This window comes from Myiozetetes cayanensis, unplaced genomic scaffold (assembly GCF_022539395.1).
Source record: "Myiozetetes cayanensis isolate MyiCay16 unplaced genomic scaffold, myiCay2020 scf4, whole genome shotgun sequence".
Lineage (NCBI taxonomy): Eukaryota > Metazoa > Chordata > Aves > Passeriformes > Tyrannidae > Myiozetetes > Myiozetetes cayanensis.
Genome location: NW_026087631.1, coordinates 13,297,980 through 13,324,500, shown reverse-complemented (window position 1 = coordinate 13,324,500; position 26,521 = coordinate 13,297,980). Strand labels below are relative to the sequence as shown.

The 26,521-nt window shown below is 41.5% G+C and overlaps 1 protein-coding gene and 1 long non-coding RNA gene across 9 annotated transcripts in view; one reads left to right on the top strand and one right to left on the bottom strand.

Moving 5' to 3' along the window:
- LOC126647693 (uncharacterized) lies at window positions 1–26,403 on the bottom strand. 4 transcript variants are annotated; one of them, XR_007630642.1, is made up of 7 exons: window positions 26,265–26,403; window positions 23,312–23,410; window positions 9,321–9,435; window positions 6,578–6,772; window positions 2,321–5,657; window positions 490–596; window positions 1–163 (listed from the first exon to the last, which is right to left on the bottom strand). It is a non-coding gene; the product is annotated as an uncharacterized LOC126647693 (long non-coding RNA). The 4 variants fall into 4 exon arrangements; XR_007630641.1 differs by having other exon boundaries at window positions 490–5,657; XR_007630643.1 differs by having other exon boundaries at window positions 1–3,611; window positions 4,047–5,657.
- Window positions 26,371–26,521, top strand: part of PALM2AKAP2 (PALM2 and AKAP2 fusion) — a 261,758-nt gene continuing 261,607 nt past the window's right edge. For all 5 annotated transcript variants that reach the window (XM_050330182.1, XM_050330179.1, XM_050330181.1 and 2 more), the window contains exon 1: window positions 26,371–26,503. In XM_050330182.1, coding sequence (XP_050186139.1) covers window positions 26,459–26,503 — 45 coding nt within the window. In that variant the 5' untranslated portion in view covers window positions 26,371–26,458. The remainder of the gene's footprint in view (window positions 26,504–26,521) is intronic.

The window sequence follows — 26,521 nt, the reverse complement described above, 5'->3', positions numbered from 1 at the left end:
ACATACTCTTTAATACAACATGTGGTTACAATTTATAATCAAAAGTCACCTTTCCCAGGATAGCTTGGATTTTGGAGGTCAGAGCAGGTGAGATATTTATATCTTTGTTAAGACAGCGAGAAGTGCTAAGGGCTGATTTTGCAGTATCTTTAAGTATGTACATCTATAGAGAGGAAGAGAAAGAAACACAGTCATTAAAACAGAAGGAGCCCTATAAGGATTATTTTCCCAAGTTCTTTCTCTGTTGCAGAACAGATTTACAGAAGGATTAAAGGAAAGACAACTTTTCCAGACTACATGTAAGGAAAGCCTTTAAAAATAGGAAAAGTGCTCCCAAGGGACAGAAGAGATGCTTGAAATCCCTCTCTGCTAGGCAAAGGTCAGACTGAACTACAGAAGTTATTAAACTTTCATAGTCCTTGCTTTATTATTTTACCTCCACAAAACACTGAAAAATAATATTCTTTGTGCAGGAAACAGTCCTCTTACCTCAGTCAGCATTCACAGAAGTGAGGAAGGCACAAGCCAGTGACTGAACAGACAGGCCACCTCCCTGGCATTGCCCCTGTCCCTTGCACATGATGGAACTCATACAACTGGAAAACAGTAATTTTTGTTTGCAAGGTTAGCTCACTGATGGATCGACTCCTTGAACTGCCTTACTGCCCACTTATACAGACTGATCAAGGATACTGGGAGGGAAAACCTTGTGTTTAACAGGTTTCCCAGAGAAGCTGTGGATGCTCCATCCCTGGAAGTGTTCAAGGCCAGGCTGGATGGGGCCTTGAGCAACCTGGTCTAGTGGAAGGTGTCCCTGCCAATGGCAAAGGCACTTGAACTGGGTGATCCTTAAGGTGCCTTACAACCCAAACTATTCTATGATTCTGTGTGGAAAGATGGGACAGCATGTGGCATCAGTAGCTGGAATTTATACTGATTTCATGTCTGTGAAAGCAAATGTATTGCTGAAGGTGTTTCAGGGTACGGCAAGAGAGAGGAAAGCTTGTATTAGATACCTCTCAGCTTCCCAAAGCCTACATTTTATCAGTGCAGGAGACACTGCTTAAGATGTTTTTCACAAGACTTTGACCGCAATTCTTGTCTCCTTTAGTTTTTTTTCCCCTCAACACAAAATGAAATATTCCTTGCACAAAGTGAAGTTCAATTACACAGTAAAAACATACAGATTAGTAGCCTAGGTGATGATGTGGTCAAGTTAGAGGAAATGCACACCATGTGATTTCTCAGTGTATTTTTCTGCTTTGTGCTGGATTTTTCAGATAGCTCTTGAGAAGGTAAGAAAGCACCGAAACGTAGCTCCTTCATCTCTGCCATAGCCTACACATACAGAAGCTTATTTGGAGAGAGGCAGGGGCTTATTTGGACCTGAGGCCATCCACACTGTGCTACGCAAAGGTCTAGATTGCTCCTTACCCTGTTTTCCAGCAGTCATTTTAAGTGGATACCTGGGGAACAATATGTACCGGCCATTAATATATGACACTCCTCTTTAACACTCTGCCAGTATCCAGATATTTTCACTGCAGGGTGTTTCCTGCATTTGCATTGTGTTTCTGTGTGTTTAGTTAAACCTGGTGGCCCTTGAGCCATGTAAAACTGCACTATGGCAGCATCCTTTGGCAAGGATTTTCCCAGACTCGTTGCCTGAATTATTTCCCACTGTCTCTTTTCAACCTCATTCCCACTCTCTGAATTTGATGACCTTTTGTTGTAGAACTGGATGACAGTGAACTCAGTCAGTCCCTCTCTGGTAATCATGATTTTATATGTAGATCCCTACAATAACGCCTAAATTTCTCACTTTTTCAGACTGAACTCAGCGGTTGCCAGTATAGAAACCATTCCTTGCTGAACATCCTGGAGTTATCCTGCTCCAACTCCTTCATATCTCCTCTGGAATTACAGTACCAGAATTACACAGAATATTCAAAGGATGATCAAAACACTGATTTATTCAGTGGCACTATGATATTCTCTGGTTTGTTCTCTGTTCCTTGATAGCTTTTGCCTTGCCTTTTTTTTTTTTTTTTTTGACCACTATTTCACATTGATATGACATTTTCTTGGTAGTACTGGTCATAACCCTAAGACCTCTCTCCAAAGAAGTCATCGTCCACTCATTGTACATTATTTTAGGTTGAAAGCTCAGATGAGATTTCCCCTTGTGGAACACTTTATGTAAAATTTTCCTACACCGAGTTTCATGTCAGTTTCTTATCCAATCACTCTGATCTTTCTGCAGCTCTTCCCAGTTGGTACTTGTACTTCTTACCCTTAATGCCATCATCCTACAGCTCACCTCCTTTCCAGGGTTGTTTATTAATACATTGGCTAGCAGAGGTCCCTGCAAGACTTCCAGTAGTTTGACCTCTCATTTACTTTTTCTTGTCAGAAGTTCCTCTTATGACATCGCTTCATAGTTTCCTTGAAAATTTGATAAAGATTGTGAAGTAAGTAAACACATTTATATGAATACATATAGCTTGAAAAGGAAAAGAAACTGGCATTTTTAAATTTACAACAGTGGCATCATGATAGCTTTTAATGAGGTCAAGGCACAAATGTTTGAGTCAGATTTGCAGTTCAGAGTGTTTTTCATCTTGCCAAGTTGTAATGACCTTTCTGGAGTTCAAATAATTTAAAATATTTTAAAGGTTTTTGCCATGTAATAGTCATGAAAACCAAAACAAATAGGATTCCCATCTGACAAAAACTTGAGTGTTCCAGTTGAATCGGGTAACTCCCCTCGAAACACAATATTTATAAACGTACTGACCAGGTAGGTTTCTTAGTGTTACATCAACGGGAAAAATATCCCTGAGTCATATTGCTCCTATGAAGGAGGATGAAGATGAGGATCTTCATCTACTTGTTCTTCTGAGGCTGAGGTTGCTCAGTTGCAGTGGGACATGCACAGGGTTGTATCTTAGAGCAGGACTTCTTCAGGAATAGGCAGTGATTTCACAGTGATCTTTCAGAAAAGGAGGCTGAATGATGAGAAACGTGAATATTGCCTGGAATGTTTTTTGCTTCGAAAGACTTTTACTCATTTGCACAGAAGCCAGAAGGATGGTGAAAGCACAGCATTGTAGTTTTGCACGACAAACGTCTAGCCTGCAGTTGGTTAGATTTCCTTCACGCTGAGCAGCAGCCAAGCAGCGTTTTTCAGTATTTATCAGACTAGTTTTTCAAATGGTTCTTAAATCTCATAATGAGGAACACTGCACTGTCATGGGATTCTCCATGTGAATACAGCAGCCTTATTTCATGTAGAGCACATGAAAGGGGTGCAGATGAGGCAGGGCATTTGGGGAGAGAGGATGTATTACTTCCAGGCAGTGATCTTTTGGGTAGCAGTTCACACCCTCTGTAAGAGCTGCATCACACGGCCAGGTTGCAGAATGAATGCTGCCCTTCACCAAACACACCCTCAACAGGCTTGACATACACCCACCTGTAATGGGATTACTTACCTCCTGTTAGGTGACTTTAAGGCAAAAGGAAAGCTTTGCTGCTTCAGAGCCTGAATTCATTTGCTTACGTACCCTGGCCACAGTGTAATATGAATACTCAGTACCTTGAAGAAGCTGCTAGAATGGAAACACAAAGGTCTTGAGGCACTTTTAAAAACAGATATATGTAGATAACCTGTGATAATGAATTAGAGGAATATTACCACTAACTGGAGAATATTAAGAGAAGGCTGAGAAAGATGACCACAGGGTCATCATTTCTTGCAAGGGATGGTTGTGTAGACTGAATTTTTTAGCCTGGAAAGAGATGAACTGGGGGAAGCGTGGTAGAAATCTGTGAAGCATGAATGATTTGAAGAGTCACTTTTGCCTGAAGGCTGATGTGTGTGCTAAAAGGCTATTTAGGGTCAAAAGGCAAGTGTGCTAGCCCAGGGCAGCAAAGGCCAAGGATGGTTATGTCCAGCTCAGGAAGTCCCTGAGTCCCAAATGATTGGAAACTGGGAGAACACTTAGAGGAAGCATCACATACATGGTTGCCCTTGCAATGCATACCTTCTCCCTTCAGAAGCTGCTATGGCCCACTAGGCCATGGCTCTTTTGATCTGATGCACCACAGGTGCTCTTGCATTGTGTAACTCCCATGGGGCTGTAACTTGTTAGCTTGCCCAGATGATCTGTCTTTTCCTCCATCAACAAAATGATTTCTTACAGAAAGAGTGCTGGGGGGAATAAAAGATAGGAGTGGAAAGTAACAGTTATATTGCTTTTAACGTTGCAGCTATAGGACAACAAAATAGTTAATTCTTTATTAGGCATTGTGCCTTGGGACTGTTGTTATATGCAAAGCTGCAGAGAGAAGTGTGTTTTATTTTACTAAAAATAGGTCAAGGAAACAGAATTTAACCTTTTAAAAATTGGATTCTCTCCAGAATAATAATTTTTTCCATCAACATGAGTTTGAAGTGTAAAGAACACAAAATATTCTTGCAAATTGAGTAATTTACAGTTAAAATTGACTGTCTTCATTTGACAATGCAAGCATTTATTACATGGGAGAAGAAAAACATATTTGTTGGGAGTAAACACTCATATACTGAACAAAAGGTCTTATAGTGATGCAATAGATTTTGTGTGACTAACCTGAGACACCACAGAAGATCCTCATTTCCAAAATACTGTCCGTCACAAATTAACTTGTTTCAATTCTGTATACCCTAAAATATTGTTTTATTTTCATTCTTATTTTTAATATAGGTTAATAGGCTTATGGAAGAGGAAGAGGAAGGAGGAGAAGGATATGAAGGATATGAAGATAGAACTTTATTTCCTTTGGGATAGATGGATGCCAGATTCAAATACGCAAAAAACATATGTACTTCCTTCCCATTGCACTAACAATTAATTCAGTGAGACTGATCAACTAGAGCAATAAAACATACAGACATTAGCAGTCTGACCAAAAATCCCTCTACTACACATTCAAGTTCAGAATTCCAGTATCAGTGTACTGATGATGCAGTAACCAGATGTAAAATCACAAAAGTGTCTTGCTTCTCAGAAGTTAGGAAATGATTGAATTCAGGAAAAACAAATTAATTAATGTCTCCAGTAATTCACGCCTTTTTATCTTTTTTATAAACTTGCCTTTTTTAGACATCATGCTATGTAAGGACTTCCTCAGTACTTCGTAATGGAAGGTAAATCAAGTCATGATGTAGGGTAAAAAAAAAAATCTTCAGGGTACACCACAGGTTAGGAGCCCTGAAATGCATCAGATCACATAATTCTTGCATCAGATGCAGATCAGAGATTAGGAAAGGAGCATAAGGACTTGGCTAATGGGTTCATTGCTCATTTACTTACATTTTCTGATATATTTAAAGGGATTGCATGTATTTAAGACCCAACTCTCTCTATAGCACTTCATCTTAGTTACCTCTAACTGAGATGTTGTGTTCAACAAGAAATTATGTAACTGAATTTTCTTTTGATGTTTTCATTAAGATGATCTAATGGGAAAGGAGTGTGGATGGGAGGGCAATACATCCTCTGCAGAGAAGCATGTTTGCTACATCTTTCCTGAAAATGAAACAATGATGTACCCAGATGTTGAAGCAGGGGTCGATCACCATCTGCCATCACTGATGAAAGAAACTCCTGACGCTGGGGAAAAAAAAAAAAAAAAGACGCTCAGTCTTAGAAACAGAAAGAGAAATTTTAGGTATCAGATGGACAGAGTGCACCATCAAATGTCATCATCAAAAGTGTGCATCTTCCAATACATGATGGGGAGGGATGCTTTTCACAAGTATGGCTGAAGGCTCCATGCATCAACGCTTCCAAAGGGACAAGTAAAAGCAAACCAAGCAGTTATTCCCTACCATAACATCAGCAGGTGTTTCTAACCTGGAACTCCTCCCTGAATGGTGGTGAATTCTTTGAAAGGAACCTGAACTAGTAAGAGCAATACCAAATAACACAAAGCACCAAAACATACCCAGAAAAACCAGCAAGACTTTACCAGGACAGTTTCAAAGTTGCACATTTACATCTGAGAAAAAGTTTCCATACAGGGAAAGTCAGGCTTATGTGAGGATAAGCCTGTTGAGATTCACAGTTTCTTACAGGAATGCTAATGTTATGCATTAAACAGGATGGGTCATCAACATGGTTTCATTGGGCTAACCTAGAAGGCAGGGAGATATATAACAGTACATCACATGGCAGGAGCTGAAACAAGGAATTAAGAAAAAAACCCGAAACTGTAGACTGCTAAAAGTGCTTGAGCTGAATCAGTACTGCCAATGTTTCAGTCTCTAGGCTAGCCACCAAAAAAGTATTACTTCTGTTTCTAAGTACTGAACTGGAACTTGGAGCTGTTTGCTTTTTACTGTAGGCACTGAAATTCTAATTATCCCCAACCACCTTTAGTCAGTATTGATTGTCAAACATTTTTGGGATGGAGTTTTACTTTAAAACTAGGAAATGCTTATACTTCCATTTGTTGTTTGACACATTTCTGAAATTGCTAGATGCTGTGCCCAGGGAGGAACATGAGATGACTTCTCCAAATATTAACATACCTTCATAATGCCTTCTCACTGGACTTCAGAAAGATATTTCACCTTTCTCTTGTCAAAGGCTGTAGGAAGGAGCTTGAGTCATTGGCTGAAGTAACTAAATGCATGTGACAATCACCTTGGCTTTTCTTGTGAGGGATGTCTTCTAATAAAAGGGGCTTGAGGTGTTGATTTCAAGCAACAGGGAGCCAGACAAAACTGAAACATAAAAAGAGAGAGTAAAAGTCTGTTCTCTCATCTTTGGAACTAAATACACACAAATCTGCTGAGAGCCAAAGCAATGTATCTTTCACACCACACCTTTCACTTTAGATGACACACACGTTTACACAAGTTTCATATGCTTTCAATACCTGCATCCAAAGGATAATTTATACAAACTTACACACAAAATAAACCCTTCAGTTAGCAATCTGAAGTAGATAGAAAAATGAAGGGTTTTTGTTTCACTCTTTGAAGACGGAGGTTAAACTATCACTTCCTTTCTCTTTCCCTTTCCTCCTACATTCCTTCCTCCTGCCTGTCAAACAATATTCAGGGGATGCCAGAGCTGGACAGACACAACTTATCTTATGCAAATGTTGAAGCTATCATGGAAACAGAATAAAATACACACTTTAAAAGAGTTATGGCTGGGTGGTTTTTGAAACACAAATATTGCCAGAATGCTCTATTGGTAACAGATACAGTTGCTCTGCAAATTCGCTGTTCCAGCAAAAGCCCTTGTGTACTTCAGCTGTTCTTATTTCACACAATTACACTGGTGCAAATTCTTCTAACCAAAACACAGTTTTGCCAGGTATAGCCACTTGCTCTAGAAATTTCACTGGTATGGGTTTAATGCATGTTAAACATATATTACATATATAAGTAAACAAGTATATTAATGAAACAGTACTGACACAAGTTTTTAAGAGCATAGACCCGACAATGCTTTAGGACTCTGGCAAGATGTTTTATTCATTAAAGTTCACATCAAACTTACTGAGAGCTTCTTTGAATGCTTGGCAGGCTTCTGAGTCCTTTTTGTTGCTCTTTATTCCCACTCTTACTGAAGCATTACCTGCAGTTGGAAGGTGGGCCCCATCCAGGTCCCCAGTAGCTTTGTGTCAGCTGCCCTGGACAGAACATCTCTGCAAATTGTACCCTGGATACTGAACTAGACAGCTAACCAACAGTCCACTTTGTATTGCAGAGGCCCTGTTACATTATTGCCCACAAGAGATGGATTTAAGCTAGCACAGACATGCTTCTCCTTTCTGCAGAGGAGTCTTAGGCTCCTGCAGAGGACATCTTTAGACTGCACTTCATTCAACATTTATGCAGTGCCTGTCTAGCACAATGGAAGTCTTTATCCATGGCCAGGCTGCTACTGAAGTCCAAATAAAGACATCTTTTTTTTTTTACTAGGTAATGATGGCATCAGCTATGTATACAATAGCCATGGAGGTTAGAGATGATCAGCTATGCTTCCCTTCCCTCCCCTGTGCTGCTCCCTTCTTCTCTTCACTGCCTTCTCCTCTTCCCTTACTTTTCTATCTCTTCACAGCTTCCTGAAACAGTAAGGAGTAGCTTGCAGTTTGATAATGAAATAAATTTCTGCAGTCCCTGCTGAATTTTTAGGAACATTGCATCATTTTTGTCTCACAGGGTTCAGTCTTCAGTTGAGTCACCAGCGACACAAGGGAGTAATGGCTCTGCTGCAGGAACAAAACAACCTCTGTATATTGCCTGTAGGAAATTCAATTGGTGTCTGTCTGTCTGCTTCCCTTTCTTCGTGGGGACACTTCTGAGGCACTATAATTGGCTTAGCTGGGGAGATAAGTGACAATTGTGGATTGGAGGAGGAAAAACAGGAGGAGGAAATCTCTCTACTTTTTATCTGTCTATTGAGATGTCAGTGTCAGCCAAGACGCACTTTAAAGAGCTCTTCTGCTCTTATCTGTCAAGAACAAGGACACATGGAAAGATCTAGTCATGACAGGAAAAGCCAGCTACAAGGAGGCACGTGCCCAGGGCTTTCTGTAATGTTTCCTAATGAGTGGCTTACTGGCATACTCAGGGCTACATCACTGCTTTGGAAGATGACAAGAGCGAACTAATTCAAGCCTTTAGGTTTCTACCAGACAAACACATAGGTTCATAGACACAAACAGGCATCTCCTCCGGGATCTTTGCCCACATTAAGTCAGTAGAGCTGCACTGATTTCCTTCATCTCCAAAGCATGCATGCCTGTTTCCTGCAAGTCTTCCAGTATTACAGGCTGGTTTACATGGGCTGGGCAAATTTGACCTAATAAGGCTTTGTCTGCTTTTCTTAAGAAAAGTGCCTCTATGTGTGATAGGGGGCACTTTGGAGCCTAATTACATGCAGGTTCATTCAAATGGTACCAAGCCATACTAAAATGAGAGAACTACTGGAGCTCTGAGAGCTCTGTGTTTCCTGGTTGTGTACAAAAGACACTACAGCAAATTGTTTCCATTGGCATAATCAGATGAATGAATCATAAAGTAGACAAGCAGCAATTCATCCCTCCACACAGCTTCTCCCTCTAATAGTATTGTAGTTAGTCAGCTCAGTAATTATATTTTCAACAACATTTTGCTTGCAGTCAGGTCCCTCTGCTCTTAATCCCACACTGACCACAGAAGATAGTATGCTCTCACAGATTTGTTCCAGAAAATAAAATGGTTTTGTACCTTTACAGAATTTAATCCCAGGTACAAAGATCAGAGTTCCCCTTACCAAATATATGCCCATCAGCAGCCTCTGACCCAGGGTAACCTTGGAAATGAATGTCCAACTCATTTTCACAGTCCAGAGTAGTACAAATCCCGTTGAACAAGGCACAGGCTTCAAGCTGTTCATAAAGAGAGCAGAATACAACCAACTTGATTCCTAGATTTTGTAGGACCTGAACAGGCTTAATAAAAAAGTTTCTCATCAGAAAGTTTTTTTTGATATCTTTTTGACATCAGAGTTTTCAGTTGGTAGTGGTTTCATACAGAGGCACATAGTAAAAATGTTTTTCTCACTGCTGAGTTTCTTTGCTTTACAATGTAAATATAAACTAAATTCTGCAAACTCTATTCCTCTCACCTTCACAGCTATTTTTAGGGAAACCCCCCAGATTTGGGGAACATCTTCTGTGTCCAGAAATAGGCATAAAAAGTTACAGGGTTGTAATTGGCAGCATAGACATTATTTTCGAAGCCTGTAAAGGTTATGCATTGATATTTGAGCTTCTGGATCATTTCTGAACACAGTTTTGACATCAGTCAAGGGGCATTGCCAAAGATCTGTTCTGAGTCTCATGTACACCACCAAACTGTCTAGCTTAACTCAATTGGCATTCTTTATTTGTAAATACTGGGGGATTAAGCAAAGTCAAACCCCAGCACCCATGTATTATTTTCTAGCTTTAAGAAAATAAAATCTCTTGCCATAAGATCTGGAAATCATTAGAGTTCTTTTTTTCACATTACTACTGTAGATTATAATGACAAATAGCAACAAAAATATGAGGTTTGTGGATAAAACATAGAGAAGAACATAAAGAAGTTTTCAGTGCCAGCAGTTTATGGCAGCCTGGAATTTATTTTACACCACAAAAGGACTGCTTCAGGACACTGGTGAAAATTAGCTAGTGGGGCGTTCCACACTGAAAGGGAAGAGAACACACAAGTGCGCAGATGTTCATGGTCAAAAAGGAACGACAGAAGTCAGAGGGTTCCCAAAAGTTGCAGAGTTTTATCAGTTAATTATACTCTTGGCATGGAAATTGGTATAAGTTAGTCCTTATCTTCTAGTATAAGCATACAATGGTGGATTTTAATAGGGTGGAAGAAGAGAGAGGGAGATTAAAGAGAGGGAGAGAGGAAGGAAGAGAGAAAGGAAGAAAGAAAGATCACCATTCCTGGTTCCAGTGTCAATCCAGATCACAGGGTGTTACAGAGTCCTGGGGGCAGCACCTGGGCTTCCTAGGGGTACATTTTATAGATAAGTTTCCTCACACTGGAGCTAACTTTCTCCCTTTCCATGCAAATTAATTGTTGTACACAGTTTGTTCTTCTAGACCTTCTGGAAATGGGTTGGAGGATCTTAGGGTTCTTTGGTGATTTTGGTGTCCCCCCTCCTACTGGGTCAACCTTTAGCTGACAGTTCATGCCTGCTTCTCAACCTCATTCCTGCACTTGTGCTGTACTGTGTTGTGCTTATGTCCAGGAGCCAGAAAAAGGATGTTTGTCCCAGAAAAGTACTGCTGTACCACTGTATGGCCCCCTTCTCCAGTCATATCCTGTCCTTTTTCAGAGTGTTCTTACTGTCAGTCCTTGTTTAGCTCCAAGCTACTGGGCTGTTGTGTTAAAGACATACACATTGGGCCCTTCTCTTCTAGGCTTCTACAACTAAATGTAAGCAGTCATGTATGTTACACACAAAATTGAGTCATACTTCTAGTCCCTGGCCTGAACCAACCTTATTAACAGGTTTTCACCCATCTGTTATATCTAATTTTGCCAGGGGAGAAATTGTGTTCATTTCTCTACTTTTATTCCTCTGACCTTTAGCTTAGCACTGATTTGATATCCCCCAATTTGATTCTGGTTTGAATGCATTGTTTATTCTGCATAGTATTTGTGTACATTGCTTTTCTCTATATTTTTTTTTTTTATTTGCCTGCCTTTACCACCAGTCTTTTAAAATAACTATATCTCAATTTGGCTTTTTCCAGTCACCAGCTGCTGCTATTCAGTAGTTAGAGAAGGCATTTCCTAGAGGTCATGTGTCTTCAATGAGAATGCTCTTGTGCTGATGGATTTCAAATGTGATTTTTCTGAAATACTCATTTAATGCTCTGTCTTTATGGAAGTGCCTTCCAGTTCAATTATCTCGCCATTTTTAGAAAGCCATGCACAAAACAGTCAAAACCAATTTGCTGAAAAGTTGAATACTTAGACTGTTTTGGTTTTGTTATGGTTACGGGACAAATGGCACTTTTTACCCCTCTTCAGTCACTGTCAATTGTTATCTGTAGATGACTAATGTGCTATCGCTCCTCATTCAGCTCCAGTCACTTTAGCTGGCTGCTGATTTCCATATTACTTTTTGGGGACCGACTTACACTATCCAGTGCCCTGCTGAAACTTAGGCAGGACAAGTCTTCCTTCTGATGAAGAAGGCTGGTATGATGTCACGAAGATGTATGGATACATCTTTTGCACCCACAACAATGTGTGTATCACTTGCAGTGTGTCTGAATTTGTCTTGGGACAGAAGTGAATTATAGCCATGGACAAAGAACTTTCAGTCCCATCTTTGGCATCCATGAACAAGGTACCAACAGCAAATGATAAATGTGTTGGCAAGCCCTTCTCACATGAATATCCATGTCCTAGCTTTGGCAAGGACAGGGTTATTATTTTTTCACAGTAGCTGGAAAGGGGCATGACCAGACCCTAATGTTATTCGATACCACCTCACATCATTTCCAGGGGTGGGGGAAAGGGACTCTCTCTAACTTTCAAGGGGAAAGGCATCCTTTCCCTCTTGTAAAAGTATGGTGGGAAAGAGCTGGTTTGTATTTGTCGAGAATTTTCTGTGTAAATTGTTTCTTTGTCTTATGGTTTTTGTTATTACCATTGTTGCTGTTATTGTTTTCTTATTTTGTTGCTCTTTTCAGTAAACTGTTCTTATATCACCCTGCTATTTTCACCTTTTGTGCCTGCAGTTCTCAAATCCATCCCACTGGAGCAGGAAGACAGAGTGGAAGAGGGAAGCAAGCCAGCGTCAGCGTGGTTTGAAGTCTCAGTGAGAGAAATAAATTGAGGAGTACCATTCCTAAACCATAACATTTTATTACATAGTGTATGAGGAGGGAGCCAGTGGATATCCAACAGATGCCCAGTCTGCTCCCCTTCAGCTGTAGCAAGACTACCTCCATGCAGCTTCCTTCTAGGGTGAAGAAGACAAATCTCAGTTCAATGATCTTGCTTTTTGAAAGTCATTCCACACTGGCATTCATAAATTTCTGTTACTTTTGTAATTAATAGCAGTGCTCTGAACAACCATATTTACTTTGGAGAAGTGACTAAATACGCTTTTCCCCCTGGATGCCCATGTAATTATTAGGTCAGCATCCGCATAATGTAAACAGGCAGCTGGGTAGAAACAGAAAAGGGAATTGGAAAGGATTTATTTTAAAACATCAGGAAATAACAAGGAAGGGGCTTGAACAGTATACAGATTTGAGTAAGAGAATGCAAATAGCAGAACCAGCAGAGAAGAGATCAGAGAAACTGTGTGTGAGCATGAGGTGTCAGACTGGCAGCAGTTTGATCTGGTTTATAGGGGTACAGATGGCTCCTATCTTTCTGGTACAGCTCACTGCTTTGCAAGTGAGTGAGAACCTCAAAGTATCACAGCATCAAAATTTGTTCCAGTAATCAGTCACCCACACAGTAAAGAAATTCTTCCTCACGTTCAGATGGAACTTCCTGTGCATCAGTTTCTTCCTATTGTCTCATGTGCTATTGCTTGGCACCACTAACAGCCCTCTTGACACTGTCCCTTCAGATACTTACAGACATTCTCTAGACCTCCTCTTAGACCTCTCCAGGCTAAGCAAGCCCAGCTACCTCAGCTTTTTCTGATAAGAGTTGCTCCAGTCCCCTCATCCACTCAAGGTTGTTCAGTCCGGAGAAGACTCCCCCTTTCCCCCTTTCTCAAGAAGGGTGATCTTATTTGACCTTACTGTGTCTTTTCAATACCTGAAAGGAGCCTGCAAGAAAGCTGGAGAGGAACTTTCTACAAGGGCACGTAGTGAAAAAACAAGGCTTTGAGGTGGGGTATTGACCACGCCTCTCAGCTTTGTGTCATCAGGAAATTTGCTGAGGAGGCCTCTGCCCCTTCATCCAAGTCATTGATGGATAACTTAAACAATACTAGACTCTGTGCTACTGATGACATGGTACTGTTCCATGTAAGCATGCAACACTCTTCCTGCAGGCCTGTGAAGAGGGTGCAAGGCAGCTGTGCCTCAACTCCACCTGAACCATGAAAGGAAAAGAGAAGGTATTGGAATTCCTCACACCTCACACCTCCAGTGAGCTGGAGGGTGCCAAAGCAAGACTGGGTTACTGTCAAGATTTCAGGAGCAACATCTGCTCATTTTGTTATTGATACTGACTACTACCACAGATGAAACAGATCTGGTTTGTCCAGCCATCAGCATACAGAGACCTCCAAGTAAGTATTCTGCTGTAGAGAGCTTATTTCCAGAAAAGAACTTGATGTGTAACTTTATGAAATCTTAAAGACAGATTTAATGAATGACACTTAGCTTGCCCCATTGCAGTAAAATGAATCCAAGAAGGGGACCTGATCTTAATTTTCTTGCTGAGACTAGCCTGCAGAGCCTGAAATTCAAAGATACAATATCTGCTTTGTTACTCTATGAGCTTGCTGTGAAATATGCTGTAATCTTTGCCAGGGGTATGTTGTGCATTCCCTGGAGGTTTTTCAGCACTGAGGAACACTTCAGACTGCTTAACAGTTTGTTCAGGCTTTGCCTTATAAGGCCTTTTAACTCCAGCACAAGCGCATGACAGCCCCTCCAAGTGTCAGCCTGTTGGTAACAGATCACAGCAACAGTTTTCTCTGCTCAGAGAGCCACTTTAGTCCTGTCTGCTTTGACCCACTGCCCTTCTAACTCCTGTCCTGATGGGCAGCATAAAAGTGGGGGCTCAGGCTAAAGGGTGGGGAGTGCAAAAGTTTAACTCTGCCTGTGTGCATGTCCTTACGGCAAAGACTGAATTGCTTCGAATGCATTGAGACATTTTTGTGTTTTACACAGACTTTGGTTACAGCTGTAGTGCCCTGGGAAGACTGGTGGTCTACCACTTACATTCTTCAGTGGCAAGGAATGGGATCTGCTGTTTTTGGGAGACATCTATCTGCTAGTGAAGCTGGTAGTCATGAGTTAAAAGTTGCTCTCAATTCATTCCCGCTCTGTAGCTGCAAAGGTAACAGCAACCCTGTATCAAAGCAGTAGAAACAATTAGTTGGGTTTTTTTTCTCAGTTTGTTTATGTCTTATTTTAGCAGCTCTGAAACATCAGCAGATTAGGGTGAAGTACTGAAATGAGGAATGCTAACCACTGAAAGCTGAATATGCTTTGCTTTGACTTAAAATATCCACTCTGAAATCTGGTTGAGTTCTAAGCCATGGGAAACAGCCACTTGTGGAAATTCAGGAGTACTCTCAGCTTCTTCTGCAGTTCCCATCAACGTTCCCATTGTGGTTTGGCCAGGCTGCCTGTTGGCAGAAACCTTATTGGCCTTTGCAAGTGTTTGGAGCTGTGGAGAAAAACAGCCCTATGTGGGGGTGACACAGCGGGGCAAAACAGGCAGGAACAGACCTTGGATCTCCTGTAACCCAATCCTGTGTCAGAAGGATATCCCACCTCCTGCAGGCAAACCCGATTACTTAAGCCTTCTCTACATCCAACAAGACCCTCCACATTTCAAAACCTACAAATGGTATCATGTTCTACTACCCAGACTCAGCAGTTGAGTAAATCCGGGCTGTATGGAGCAAATCATGCAAAACAGGCCCCGCAGACAGAGGGTTGTGTGACTTCAGTGGGACTACCACTTGCAAGTAACCTCTTCAAAGGCTCTGAATTGTAACCTGCTCTGAGGGCAAAAGATACTGAGGGATCACACACTCATAGCCAGTGTTTGTCGTCACACTGTGCTTTATCCAGAGCCAAAAGATCACCAACTTAATTAAGCGTTAAAACTGCAATAACAACAGTATCCATGGACTTTAATTTGCCCAGAGTTAGGCTCTGCAACAACAGGAAAAGAACTGCCTAAGTTGCATGTGGAACTCCATATGCTAGTGGGCACATCCGTATAAAAATTTAAGCTGCATCTGCTGACCTCCAAAACAAACTAAATCAACTTTCAAAAACCTGAATCAACTTCTACTTATTGTCCTCTCTGATGTGGGCACAGCTGAAAAGTTTTTTCAGCTTCCTACTTGCAGCTATGCATTGGACTCTCTGGCACTGTAGCTGCTGAAATGCAATTCAGTCAAGGCAAACAAAACCCAAGATAATACTTATTGTGGAATTTTTAACACAAAAACAACAAACTAAAATACTTGTTCTGCTTCCCCTGCAACATCATTTTAATTTGACAATTCATTCCAGATCTCCAACCTCCGTTTTTTCCTGCCATTAAGTTTTTAACTCATTTTTCTCACTACATTCCTTATTTCTCTTCATAATATGAGGACTGTTCCTTTTGTTTTGTGTTTTTTTTCCTCCCTGCCTCACTCCAGAAGATTGTGAGCAACACTTTTCATCTGCAATAGTGGGGGTTTTGTGGTGCTCCGGAAAACTGTTCCCAGATTGATTGCAGGAATGATTCCCGCTATAAAATTTCAGAGCTGGCACACTTGCATCATGAGATGAGATAGGCAGACTAGAATATTAAATCAAAACTCTGATAGCCGGATAACAGGTGCTGTGAAACTGAGAAAAAAAATGGGTTTTAAAAAGAAGCATTTTTTGGGGAGCTGATTTGTGGAACTCCTTGCTACAATATACTACTGACAGAACTATCAATCAGTCAATAGAGGACTGGAACCAATGCATTTTGAAAGGGAAATCAAATCTAGAGTTGTTCATCAGGCTGTGATTGTGAACTCCCAGGCAAAGCATTATTATTTTGAAGGTACTAATAAGAAGGATTTCAAATAATTTTTTAACCAAAAATAAAAATACATCACTTCACTTGCAAATTTATATTCCCATAAAAAATGCACTCCACATGAAAGTAAAAAACAGTGTAAAGTACTTTTCTCAGAGTGTATCTTAACTTTAGGAAAAAAATTAAATATCTTGAGAAGTTCACCAGATAAAATGGGAGTGATTTTTGATCATTATATCTCATTAAATTTCATGCATATCTTGTGTGTAAGCTAGATTTGATAAACTATCATTATATTGCCATTAGCGATACTCCTTAAACACTAAATATTAGCACTTTTTTTTGGTAGGTGAGGCTATTGCAGTGCCAGATGCAGTTTAGCTAATCATCATCCTTTCTCAGCAGCCACACAGCATGTAGTCCTAGTATTGAAGAGTTCACATTAAAAGAACATGAAGAAAAGAAGACAGGCAATGAAACACCTTAGTGAAAGGATGATTTGAAAGCTGTCAGGGTGGGGGGAGAAGGGGACAGGAATAATGAAAATCCAAGATAGACTTGAAATGTGAGAACTTAAAATACAACTTTAAATGTTCCTTCTTCCATACGGTCCCTGTTTTCTGAAAAGTGCCATCCTTAAATGGGACTCTCATGTAAACGTGGAGATACGTCCGTTGAATATAACTGAACTGGGGCATAATTGAACTGGGGCTTAGCAATCAGTAATTTGTCATGTAGAAGATCCACTGAAGATGCTGGTTAAAACAGACACGTCTAGGGCTCTTGTCACCTCACTGCCATCAAACACCAGATACCATATTGACATCTGCTGTAGACATATGTAGGTAGGTTTACACATATTCTAAGTGTCCTGAAACAGCTGTAAAACCACACCGTGTGACTCCCTGGGCACTAGAATCAAGAAGCACTTTTGTCTTTTTCCAAATCTCAATTGGAAGTATTTAATCAATCTTTAAAATGTATATATTTTCCACTAATGGAACAGCCTAAAATGTGGAGAACAGTAATTTGCCTAAATAGATCCGATGTAGCCGCTCTCTCCACACCTTTGTTGGGTGCCCAAACTGCAAATGTTATATGGCATATAACATCAGCATATCAAATAAATCAATCATCTAAAGAAATCAAGGAAAAACACAGAAAAAGGAAGACGATTTTTCTTTTCTATGAGCAAAGAATAGACAATCATGTTGGGTAACATCATGAAGAAGAGATGCATTGTTTTCATTAGCTATATCTCTCTCTTTACAATTCATAAGCAAAGGAAAGCTCCTCCACCACGCTAGTGAAAGAGTCATAGACTGTTGTGATGTGAACAGGTGGTCTGTAGCAGAAGCAGGCCTCTAGTGAGGGATTTTTTTCAATTCACTAAATTGATCAAACTTCCTGGGAGATATCTGCAAGACTCTAGTTCTTCACAAGAATAATTCAAGGAAAAAAGTCTTATATTTTTAAATTAACAACCTGACTTGCCTTTTTCTTCTCCCTTTGTGAAGAGGGCCCTGCTATACAGTTACAATTATTTTAATGTATGATGAACAAGTACATAGAACAGATAGCTACAGAAGGCTCTATCATTGTATGTGCCTATTGTAAACCAGTCAGCCTCACAGGGAGCCTCTTTGTTTTCATTCCTGCACACCTAGCAGTAACTAACATAACCACATGAGGAGAGGCCTGAATTTATCACGAGGCTGAGGATACTCGCAGCCTTGCTCCACATGTTGTTATTCCCTAGCACAAGAGACACATCTTTCTCCATAAGTTGAAGAAAGATAAAAAGCCTGGTTAAGTAAGTAAATTAAGATGTAACTGGAAGTTTTCAGAGTTCAAAGCATTCAGCCTCTTCCCAAATATCTTTATTTAAAAGGTTGGGTGATTGCTTGGTTTTGAAACAATTGTGTATTGTATTCTCTTTTGGGTCTCAAAATTGGAATATATGCAGAAACTTAAAATGTAGACATGTTGACAGTGAATTTCAAATCAGTCTAGAAGATTAAGAATAGTTTGCCACTAGAATCAGTAGAAGACAACGTCAATCATTAAGACTGCTTTGTAAATCAGCATTAAATTTCATCCTAGGAACTGCCGACTACTAGGTTTAATGAATACTGTCTCTTCTGAACCAAACAAGGCTTTTGTACATCAGAGGGGCAAGACATAAAGATGATTTCCTAATTAGCTGCACACTACAGATTCCAGTTTAATGGTAATATCATGGAATGAGGCTTGTATGTTGTATGCAATACAATGTAAAACAGTTCTCCAATTTGTACCTTAAAATGTTAAAGTATAAAATAATACCATTAGAGGGACATGAGCAGGAAGTCAGTGGAACTTGCATTTTCCTCAGGAATTCTGATGAAGCTTTTTTCACCATCTGCTGTTTGTAGTACTAGTCTTTTGCAGAGACCCTGAGCAAGGAACTAGTGGGGATACCTTTCCCATGAAAGGGACATCACAATCTGTTTGTGTGCCTGTGATTTGAACACTGGAAGTGTGACCACAGAAAACAAACAGCATTAAGATCCTTGGAAGAAATCACTTGCACATATGCAATGCAGTGTCTTTACATAACACATACCCGTGTTACGCTGGTTCGAGGCAAAGTCTTGGCACTTTGTTGGCTGCCTCAGGCTGTGAAAAGCTTAATGAATTCCTTAGATAACAAGGGAGGTTGGATATGCCAATTTGGACATAACATAGACTGATCCAAAATTCATATTAAACTTTCAGTATGTGTCCAGAAAGTAGCAAGTTATTTTTGTCTCTTATATGTGACTGCCATTATCTGAAGCGGAGGCCGAAAGGCCAGGAGATGATTTCTGTGCCAAAGTTTTTGTCAGGTCAGAGGACCTTAAATTCTATATTGTCTAAAAAGATGTAACTTGTTGGCTGGCACCACTGACTAGGATACATGACAGGCCTCTGGAGGATTTCAGAAGAAGGACTGTGATAAGTGGACCTGACTGATCTGATTCGGTCTTTCAAATTACTGTAAGACTCCTTATTTGAATGGATGGATTTAACTCCTCTTTATCACAGAGGTGAAGTAAAAATTTTCTTTCATTTCTATAATGTGCTGGAGTTGAGGTGAGCTGATTTAAATGCCCATCATTACATTACAGCCTTGATGCAGACAAGCTGAACACACCTCTGGGCAGCCCCTCCGCTAAGGAGGAAGGTAATGTTATCATAAATTTCTTGGCTATTTAACCTTAGCTGAAAGCTTGTCATTAACAAAAACTGCCTTTGTACACTGGAGTGGATTCCTCATTATTTTTTTGGCATTGCAACTCCAATGCCAATCCCACAGTCTCTCTTTGAGGACCCTGAGGAGAGGAGATCAAACTCAGAATGGTCTAAAGGATCTGATGCTGCAAGGATGTTTAAACAACAGGTATTAAGTTATCTTTTGATCATATATGGGGGAACAAAAACAAAGGTTACTCAGTGATCACAGCAGTAGTAAAAAAGAAACATTCAGATTCTGGCCTCAGCTATGTTCTGGAACAGTAGTTTATATTCACCTTTCTAATAGCTTTTTTCGGTTGGGCTGCAGACAACTTATTTATTTTCTTTACTATCTCACTTCTGAAGCAAAATCCAGTGTACTAGCCCAATCTCAGCAGTAAATATTTTTGTGGTTTTTAAGGGAATATCATTTCAGCTATGTAATATATGTGGAGAATGATCAGTAGGCACAAGAACAGAAATAAATACTGCTAAAAGCAACTTTCCTGATGCAATCTGTGTTGTTTGAAAAAAAAAAAAAAAAGGAGAGGGAAATGCCAGAACATACAAGAACAAAGCTCTACTTTTTAAATCCAAAATGAAAAAATGTACACTTTTTCCTCTCTCTTTTTTTTGGCAGAATGAATAGCCAAGCCAGTTTTGAGGGGCTGAAGAGGCAAGAGTCTCTTCTGTATCAGCATTCAAGTTGTCAGGAACAATGAAACTCAATGCCACACAATGTTTCAGATGGGGTAAATAGCACAAGTCCTTGGGTGCACATGATCCTCTGCTCATTAACAGCTATAGAGAGATGCACAGCTAAGAAAGACAGAGACCTATTTTGGTGGCATCATTACATTGATAGAATTTAAATTCAACAAAAATTCCCTTTTTAGTGAAGAGTCGTTCTATTTGCAGTTGTATCCCTGTCCTGCAGTATAGCACTGGGGAGTATTACTTCCTCTCATCACCCCTTTCTGCCCCAGGTGGATCTTGAGTGTCAAGGGGGGCACGGAGAAGAGAAAGAGGAAGGTAAGGACAAGCCAGGATTTTCTTTTTGTGTAATTTCAGAGAGACTAGAGGAATTTGGGGAAGGTACACTTACACTTACACTTCTCCTCTGCAGGTCATCCAATCCCACTCTGCTCCCCGGGAGCCAGGCTAGTCTCCTGTAGCTGGATAAGCGAGCGGTGGAGCAAGCAGCCAACACTGAAATTCCAAGAGGAGACAGGCTGCTTTCTTCACCTGGAAAGCTTCAAATAAGCCCGACTACCAGGAGACTAGCCTGGCAGAAATGTGAAGTGCCTACATAATTTCTTCGTCCCTGCTTCAAGGTAAGTCACTGCAAAAAGCATCTCCAGCTTTACTGGAGGCTTTGGCAGGGGGTGCTCTGTTTCATTAGCCAAGGGTGGCTTGTTTCATTAGTTACTGCCAAGAACATTACTAACTGACAAGTTACTGCAAGCTGAATAACTCTCAGGCTAACATGAGGCTGTTTTAGCATGGTAGTGGGGCTGGCAGGACAACAGATCTCAGGAAAACAATTGCTTCTTGTCCCTCATCCCAGGTGAATCACCTACAAGCAACTGTTTGTGGACAACAGACATCATTTGGCCTGGAGATTTCTCGTCTGTAGAGTCTCCGGAGGGCCCGTACCATACACAGTATCTGTGGTCTGTTCAGAGGAGGTGTCCTGCAGCTGTCATGACTGTGTGGAGACCCCTCTAGTCAGAGGACTTCTCAGTGCAACTGCCCCATGGCTGTAGAATGAAACCAAGCAAACATGGAAAAACGTAATAGACCGCACTTCTAATTAATAAATTATGGCTTACCTATTCATAAGCCTGCTGTCTTGGGAAGGTTTACAACAAAGCCCTATGCTCTAGCTTTTTATTTCTTAAACAATGCCATCTCCTGCTGTGCATGCTTCAACTCCATGTCTTGATAGCAAGGAGCAAACGAAAAAACAAACCAAAACAAAACAAAATAAAAAAAACACAGAAAAAGGGGAGAAGAGACAACTTCAGTTACACCAAATTTGATGTGAAAGGTTTTTTTCTATAAAGAAACCATGATCTTATACACTTATAGAACTGATATCAGAGGTCTAGATTGCCAATGCCCTCCTGTTCAACTTGGTCATATGGTTTATGGTTTCACCACCTGCATTCTCCAGGTGTGAAATGCTGTGGGAGATAGAGGACAGATTTTCCAGTCTGTCTTTCTCCTGTTGCACAGCCTGGTTGTCCCACCAACCCAGACTGCCTGGGGACTGTGCCCATGAAAACCCATGCAAGGGTGAGTGGAGAATGAAGAAAGTGTACTGGTGGTGTTATCCGCCACCCCACAGCGGAGGGGTGAGGGCACATGTTTGGGTGTTCAGCCACTTCTCACCTTCACCACTGCATGAGTGACAATAGATTGGCCACCCTCACCACCAGCAACACAGTGTGTAAAGGGCTTGGACACACACTCCTCATCATGCAGCCACCACTTACTGGGTTAACATGTCCAGGCAGGATAAGGATAACTGTCCTGGGATGATGTCTCACTGGGATAGGGTTCCCTGAGGTGCAATTCACACTGTGAGCTTCCAAGAGGCCCAAGCCCAACCCCTGGTGTTGTGGACACTGTACTTCCCCAGCAAGCAGCCTGGGTACAGGAGAGAGAACAGGAAGAGACTTTTGTCCAATAAAGCTAAGAGCTGCAATTAAAACTGCAAATGGAGAAGTCTCTCCTGAAAATGTCAGGTGGTGCCACTGCCAAAAATTTCAAAGGCTATGTTGTATGAAGCATGGTGTTTGAGAGAGTACAAAAAATGAGCATGGGTGATGAGCTCAGGAATCTAAAAGTTTAGATGAACTTTTAATTCCTGGCCTATTATAATATAGCCAGAATCTGTTAAGGAAGATAAAGAGTACATTAATCAAACCTCAGAATCTCAACTCACATGAAAATAGTATGGTTCCAATAGGCCTAGGCAGGAATGCTTGACAATACTGAGGATGCCAGAGCAATGTCTCCAGAGTGTTGGCATGTGGTAATTTTAAGAGCCAGAAGTATCTCCTCTCAAACAATCTGAAATGCAAATGTGACCCTATTTTCCCTCCTCCTCTGTGTTTTCCTGACAGCCACTGCCAGGATCCAACCACTACCTTGTCACCACACGAATATGTTGATGTATTTGCTATGGCTGAGGTGCCAATCCTGACCTTCATTTGTATATGTGTGCCTTCCTTAAGCAGTCTTCAGGACAAAGTCTGGTTTCTTAGACTGAATTAGCTCTACCAACAGCCAGGCAGGATGGGACGCCAAAGGCTTCCTAAGGACAAGATGCCGGGCATCAAGCAGGAGGGTTCTGATAGTATGCAGGGCAATGACAAAAAAACAACCTGGTTGGCTTGTCAAAAAACAAACACAGGTGATTTAAATCAAACCTTTCCTAATCCAGCTCAGCTCCATGGCAAGGACAAGAACCTGATTTCTACCTTATAACTAAGCTGTCTCATTTAAAGTTCGGGCTACACATATCTTAGAGTGCTTTCAGGATCTTCTCCAGAATTGAACAGGGGCTACAGATTGTTTCTTACACTCTTTTCCAAATAAATGAAAATAAAAATCTGTTTTGCATGGAAAAAAAGGGATGGAATTCACACATTATTAACAGCTTTTTAAATGATATTTGAAAAAATAATGGAGAACATTTTTCCTATCTTCTTAATTTTTAGTTACTGAACAAAGTATATTAAAATACTTTTCTCTTACCTACTCTTCTAGAATCTTCCTGTTCTTTCCTACACACTCCATCCTCTCTTGTTTTCCCAGTATCCTCAAGATTTGGAAATATCACCCTGCTCTTCTGCCCTAAAATTAAAACAAAACAAATTAAAAAAACGTATAGACCTTAATTTCTCATTTTTTAAAATTAAAGTTCCTTAACAACACAGCAAAACATACTGGAAACAAAAATCTTAACCAAGATGGATGAAAAAATGTGTAAAAATGGACTGGTTGTTTTGTTTTGTTTCATTTAAAGTTGCCTTCACTAACTAAATGTCCATAGGGGTTGTCCCCTATGGTCTTTTTCATGGTGTAGTGAGTCACCTCATAGAGGTCATTTCACCTGGGTGTGCTCTGTGAACCACCTGGGTAAAGAATTTCCACTTCACTGAATCTCAGGCTTCAAGCCATAGGAGAGAAAGACACTATAGGGAAACCAGAGGCTATTAGTATTGTCTGACTTTCAGCCTTTCCTCGTTGCTAGTCAACAGCAAGAAAGTACTCTGCTGCTGATGCCCCTCTATCATTCCTGTACAGTCATAAAGAGCCAGCAGAGTGGACTGCTACAGCACAGCTGATTCATGTTTCCCTGGAAAACCAAGCTGGAAGGGTGGATGCACAGCCCCGCAGCATGTTTCACTGGGACCAGGAACGCTGCAGCATTCACTAGGATGCAGCCTGCTTATCCATTCTGGCAACAAGCACTGCAGTTAAACTGGAGAGAGGATAAACATGTCCAGCTCAGCTGCTGTTACTGTTCTTCACGAACTGTTGCAAGGTTTTGTATCATAATTGAGATGCTCACATCCATTTTTATATATGACTACATTGCTCAAATATACGTTTAAATGCTTTCCTGAGTGGATGGCATATGGAGGGAAAGAGGGGATGGCCTAATGTGATGCATATCACACACCACTTTGGCAGCATGTAATGTGACTACAGGTCGCGGAGTGAATATGCTGCCCATTCCAGCTCCAGTAAGCACTGGGGCATAACCCTTGTCTTTGCTGGATATAGACTGTAGCAGAATTCCTCCCCTGGGCAAGGCTTAGCAGCAAAACATGAGAAGGGTATTGAAGGGATTTAATTGCATAGCTATCAAGCCTTAGTAGGAGTTGCCCATATATGTTCTCAGAGCACATGTGGGAGTATAGATGTCTGGATCCCGTGTGATGGGATATTTCAAAACCAGCTGTAGTAATACAAGTAGCAATGCATGGACCTTTAAAATGGTAGTGGAAAATAGAAAAAAAAAAAAGACGTTTTGAAGAAAAACAACAAGCTGACAGGGACTAAATAAACTACAAGACAAATGCTGTTCAACAAATTACTTAAAGTTGGAAGACTGAAAGAGTGTCCCAGTATCTTGCTGCAGTTTCTGCATTTCGCTTAGCTGTGAGCCCAATACCCACTTAAAGACACTGCCTCACTTGGGATATGGCAATAAAACCTTGCCTTTTGGCCACAGAGACTAGTGGAATTATATAATGTTCTCTGAGTTTTCTGTACAACAAAGGACTTTTTTCACAGAGGTAGAGCTAAGCAAGAAGTCACTCTGACATCCTGTCACAAGACAAGGAGGCTGTGCACCAGTAAGGGAAACGGGACCAGGAGGTGAAAACACTTGAAAAAACAGTGCTGAAAAGCAGCCTGGAGCTGGAAGTGGGATGGAGGTGGAGGATGTCTGGGAGAGGATACTGTGATGTGTAAAGGTAAAATGCCAGGATGGGTAGCACTTGAAAGGGCAGGCACACGGGAAGCCGAGTGACTTCCAGACTGCTTTTCTCCAAAAGGATGGAGTTCTCCTGTCTTTATCAGCATGACGTTGTTACATCAAAATTATGTGCTGCAAAATGCACTTCTGCTCCTCATGGCAGGACAACCCCAGGATGCCACAGTTAGCCCTCACGCAGCCCTCCATCCGTCGGAGTGGCTGCCCTGGCTCAGAGGCACCCCTCCCGTCTCATCTGTGCAGCAGCACCCTGTAGGACTGGACTGGGAGAGAGTGGGGGCCTTCTTTGCTGTTTAGAAGAAAAGAAAGCAGATGGAAGATCATAGAAATAAAAATAAAAATGTGAGGAGGTTATATGCAAAACCAAAGCCACCCCTGAAATCAAGTGTTACTACCATGATACTGGCTCAAACATGACCTCCCTTCCTCACCTGCCTCCTCCTCTGTGTGTAACACCGGGGTCTTCAGTCAGGTTGTTTGCATACACAGCTTTGTGACTTCTGAATATCTGATGTCAATGCAGTGCTTTAACCTGCAAGGCACGTTCAATGCAGGGTGTGTGGACACCTTACCTCTTCCTTTCCACACACATGCTCTCCGTTGCTTCTCTTAAGGGCTGCCCAGGAGCAGAAGTCTTTTGCCGAGTGCCATGTTACCGCTGCATTCACAGGCGGCTGTGCGGTTCCCCCAGCGTCCATGCTCTCCCTCCTGCTGCCACCCTGTCCTTTCCCTTCGCCAAACCTGCTTTAGCCTGGGGCTGCAGCCACTGCCTGCCTGCCTGCCCGCCCGCCCGCCCGCCCGCCTGCCTGCCTGCCTGCCCGCCTGCCTGGCTGCCGCAGCTCCCTCTCACTGCGCCATGTGCCACCGTCCTTCCCTCCCCGCTGTGCTGCTCGCTGAGGACATGCTGTGGCACAGCTGTCTGCCTCCTCTGCTGCAGTCAGGCAGGTTTGGATTACTGTGCACGCTACTGATGTCGAGCTCCTGTCGTGACCCAGCACCCCATAGGAGGAGCAAATGAGCTGAGACGTCAACGCAAAAAATTATAGCCATGCGAGCTATCCCTCTGCTCAGCTGCTTGGAGAGTGCATACATGGTTTGTGTGACAGCACCAGCACACAGAAGCAGCGATGAAATGCACTTAGCAATACAGCTGGGAGACAGGCAGCGAGGCAGGCACTGGTCCAGTGACTAAAATGATCTTACCGTGAGCCAGGCTGCAGTGCCTCCAAAAGTGTCTGACTGCTACACAGGAGCTCGGCTTTCTCTGCAATTACTCCAGTTCCCACCCGGTGACTGCAGTGTGTGCTCCGTTTGGGTTTTGCTTGCCTTTTCGTTTCTTCTGGTTTTTTCCCTTACCCGTCGCCCTCTCTCTCTCCTCCCGTGTCCTTCTCTCCAGGATGGCGGAAGCAGAGTTGCACAAGGAAAGGCTCCAAGCCATAGCAGTAAGTCAGTTTCATTTT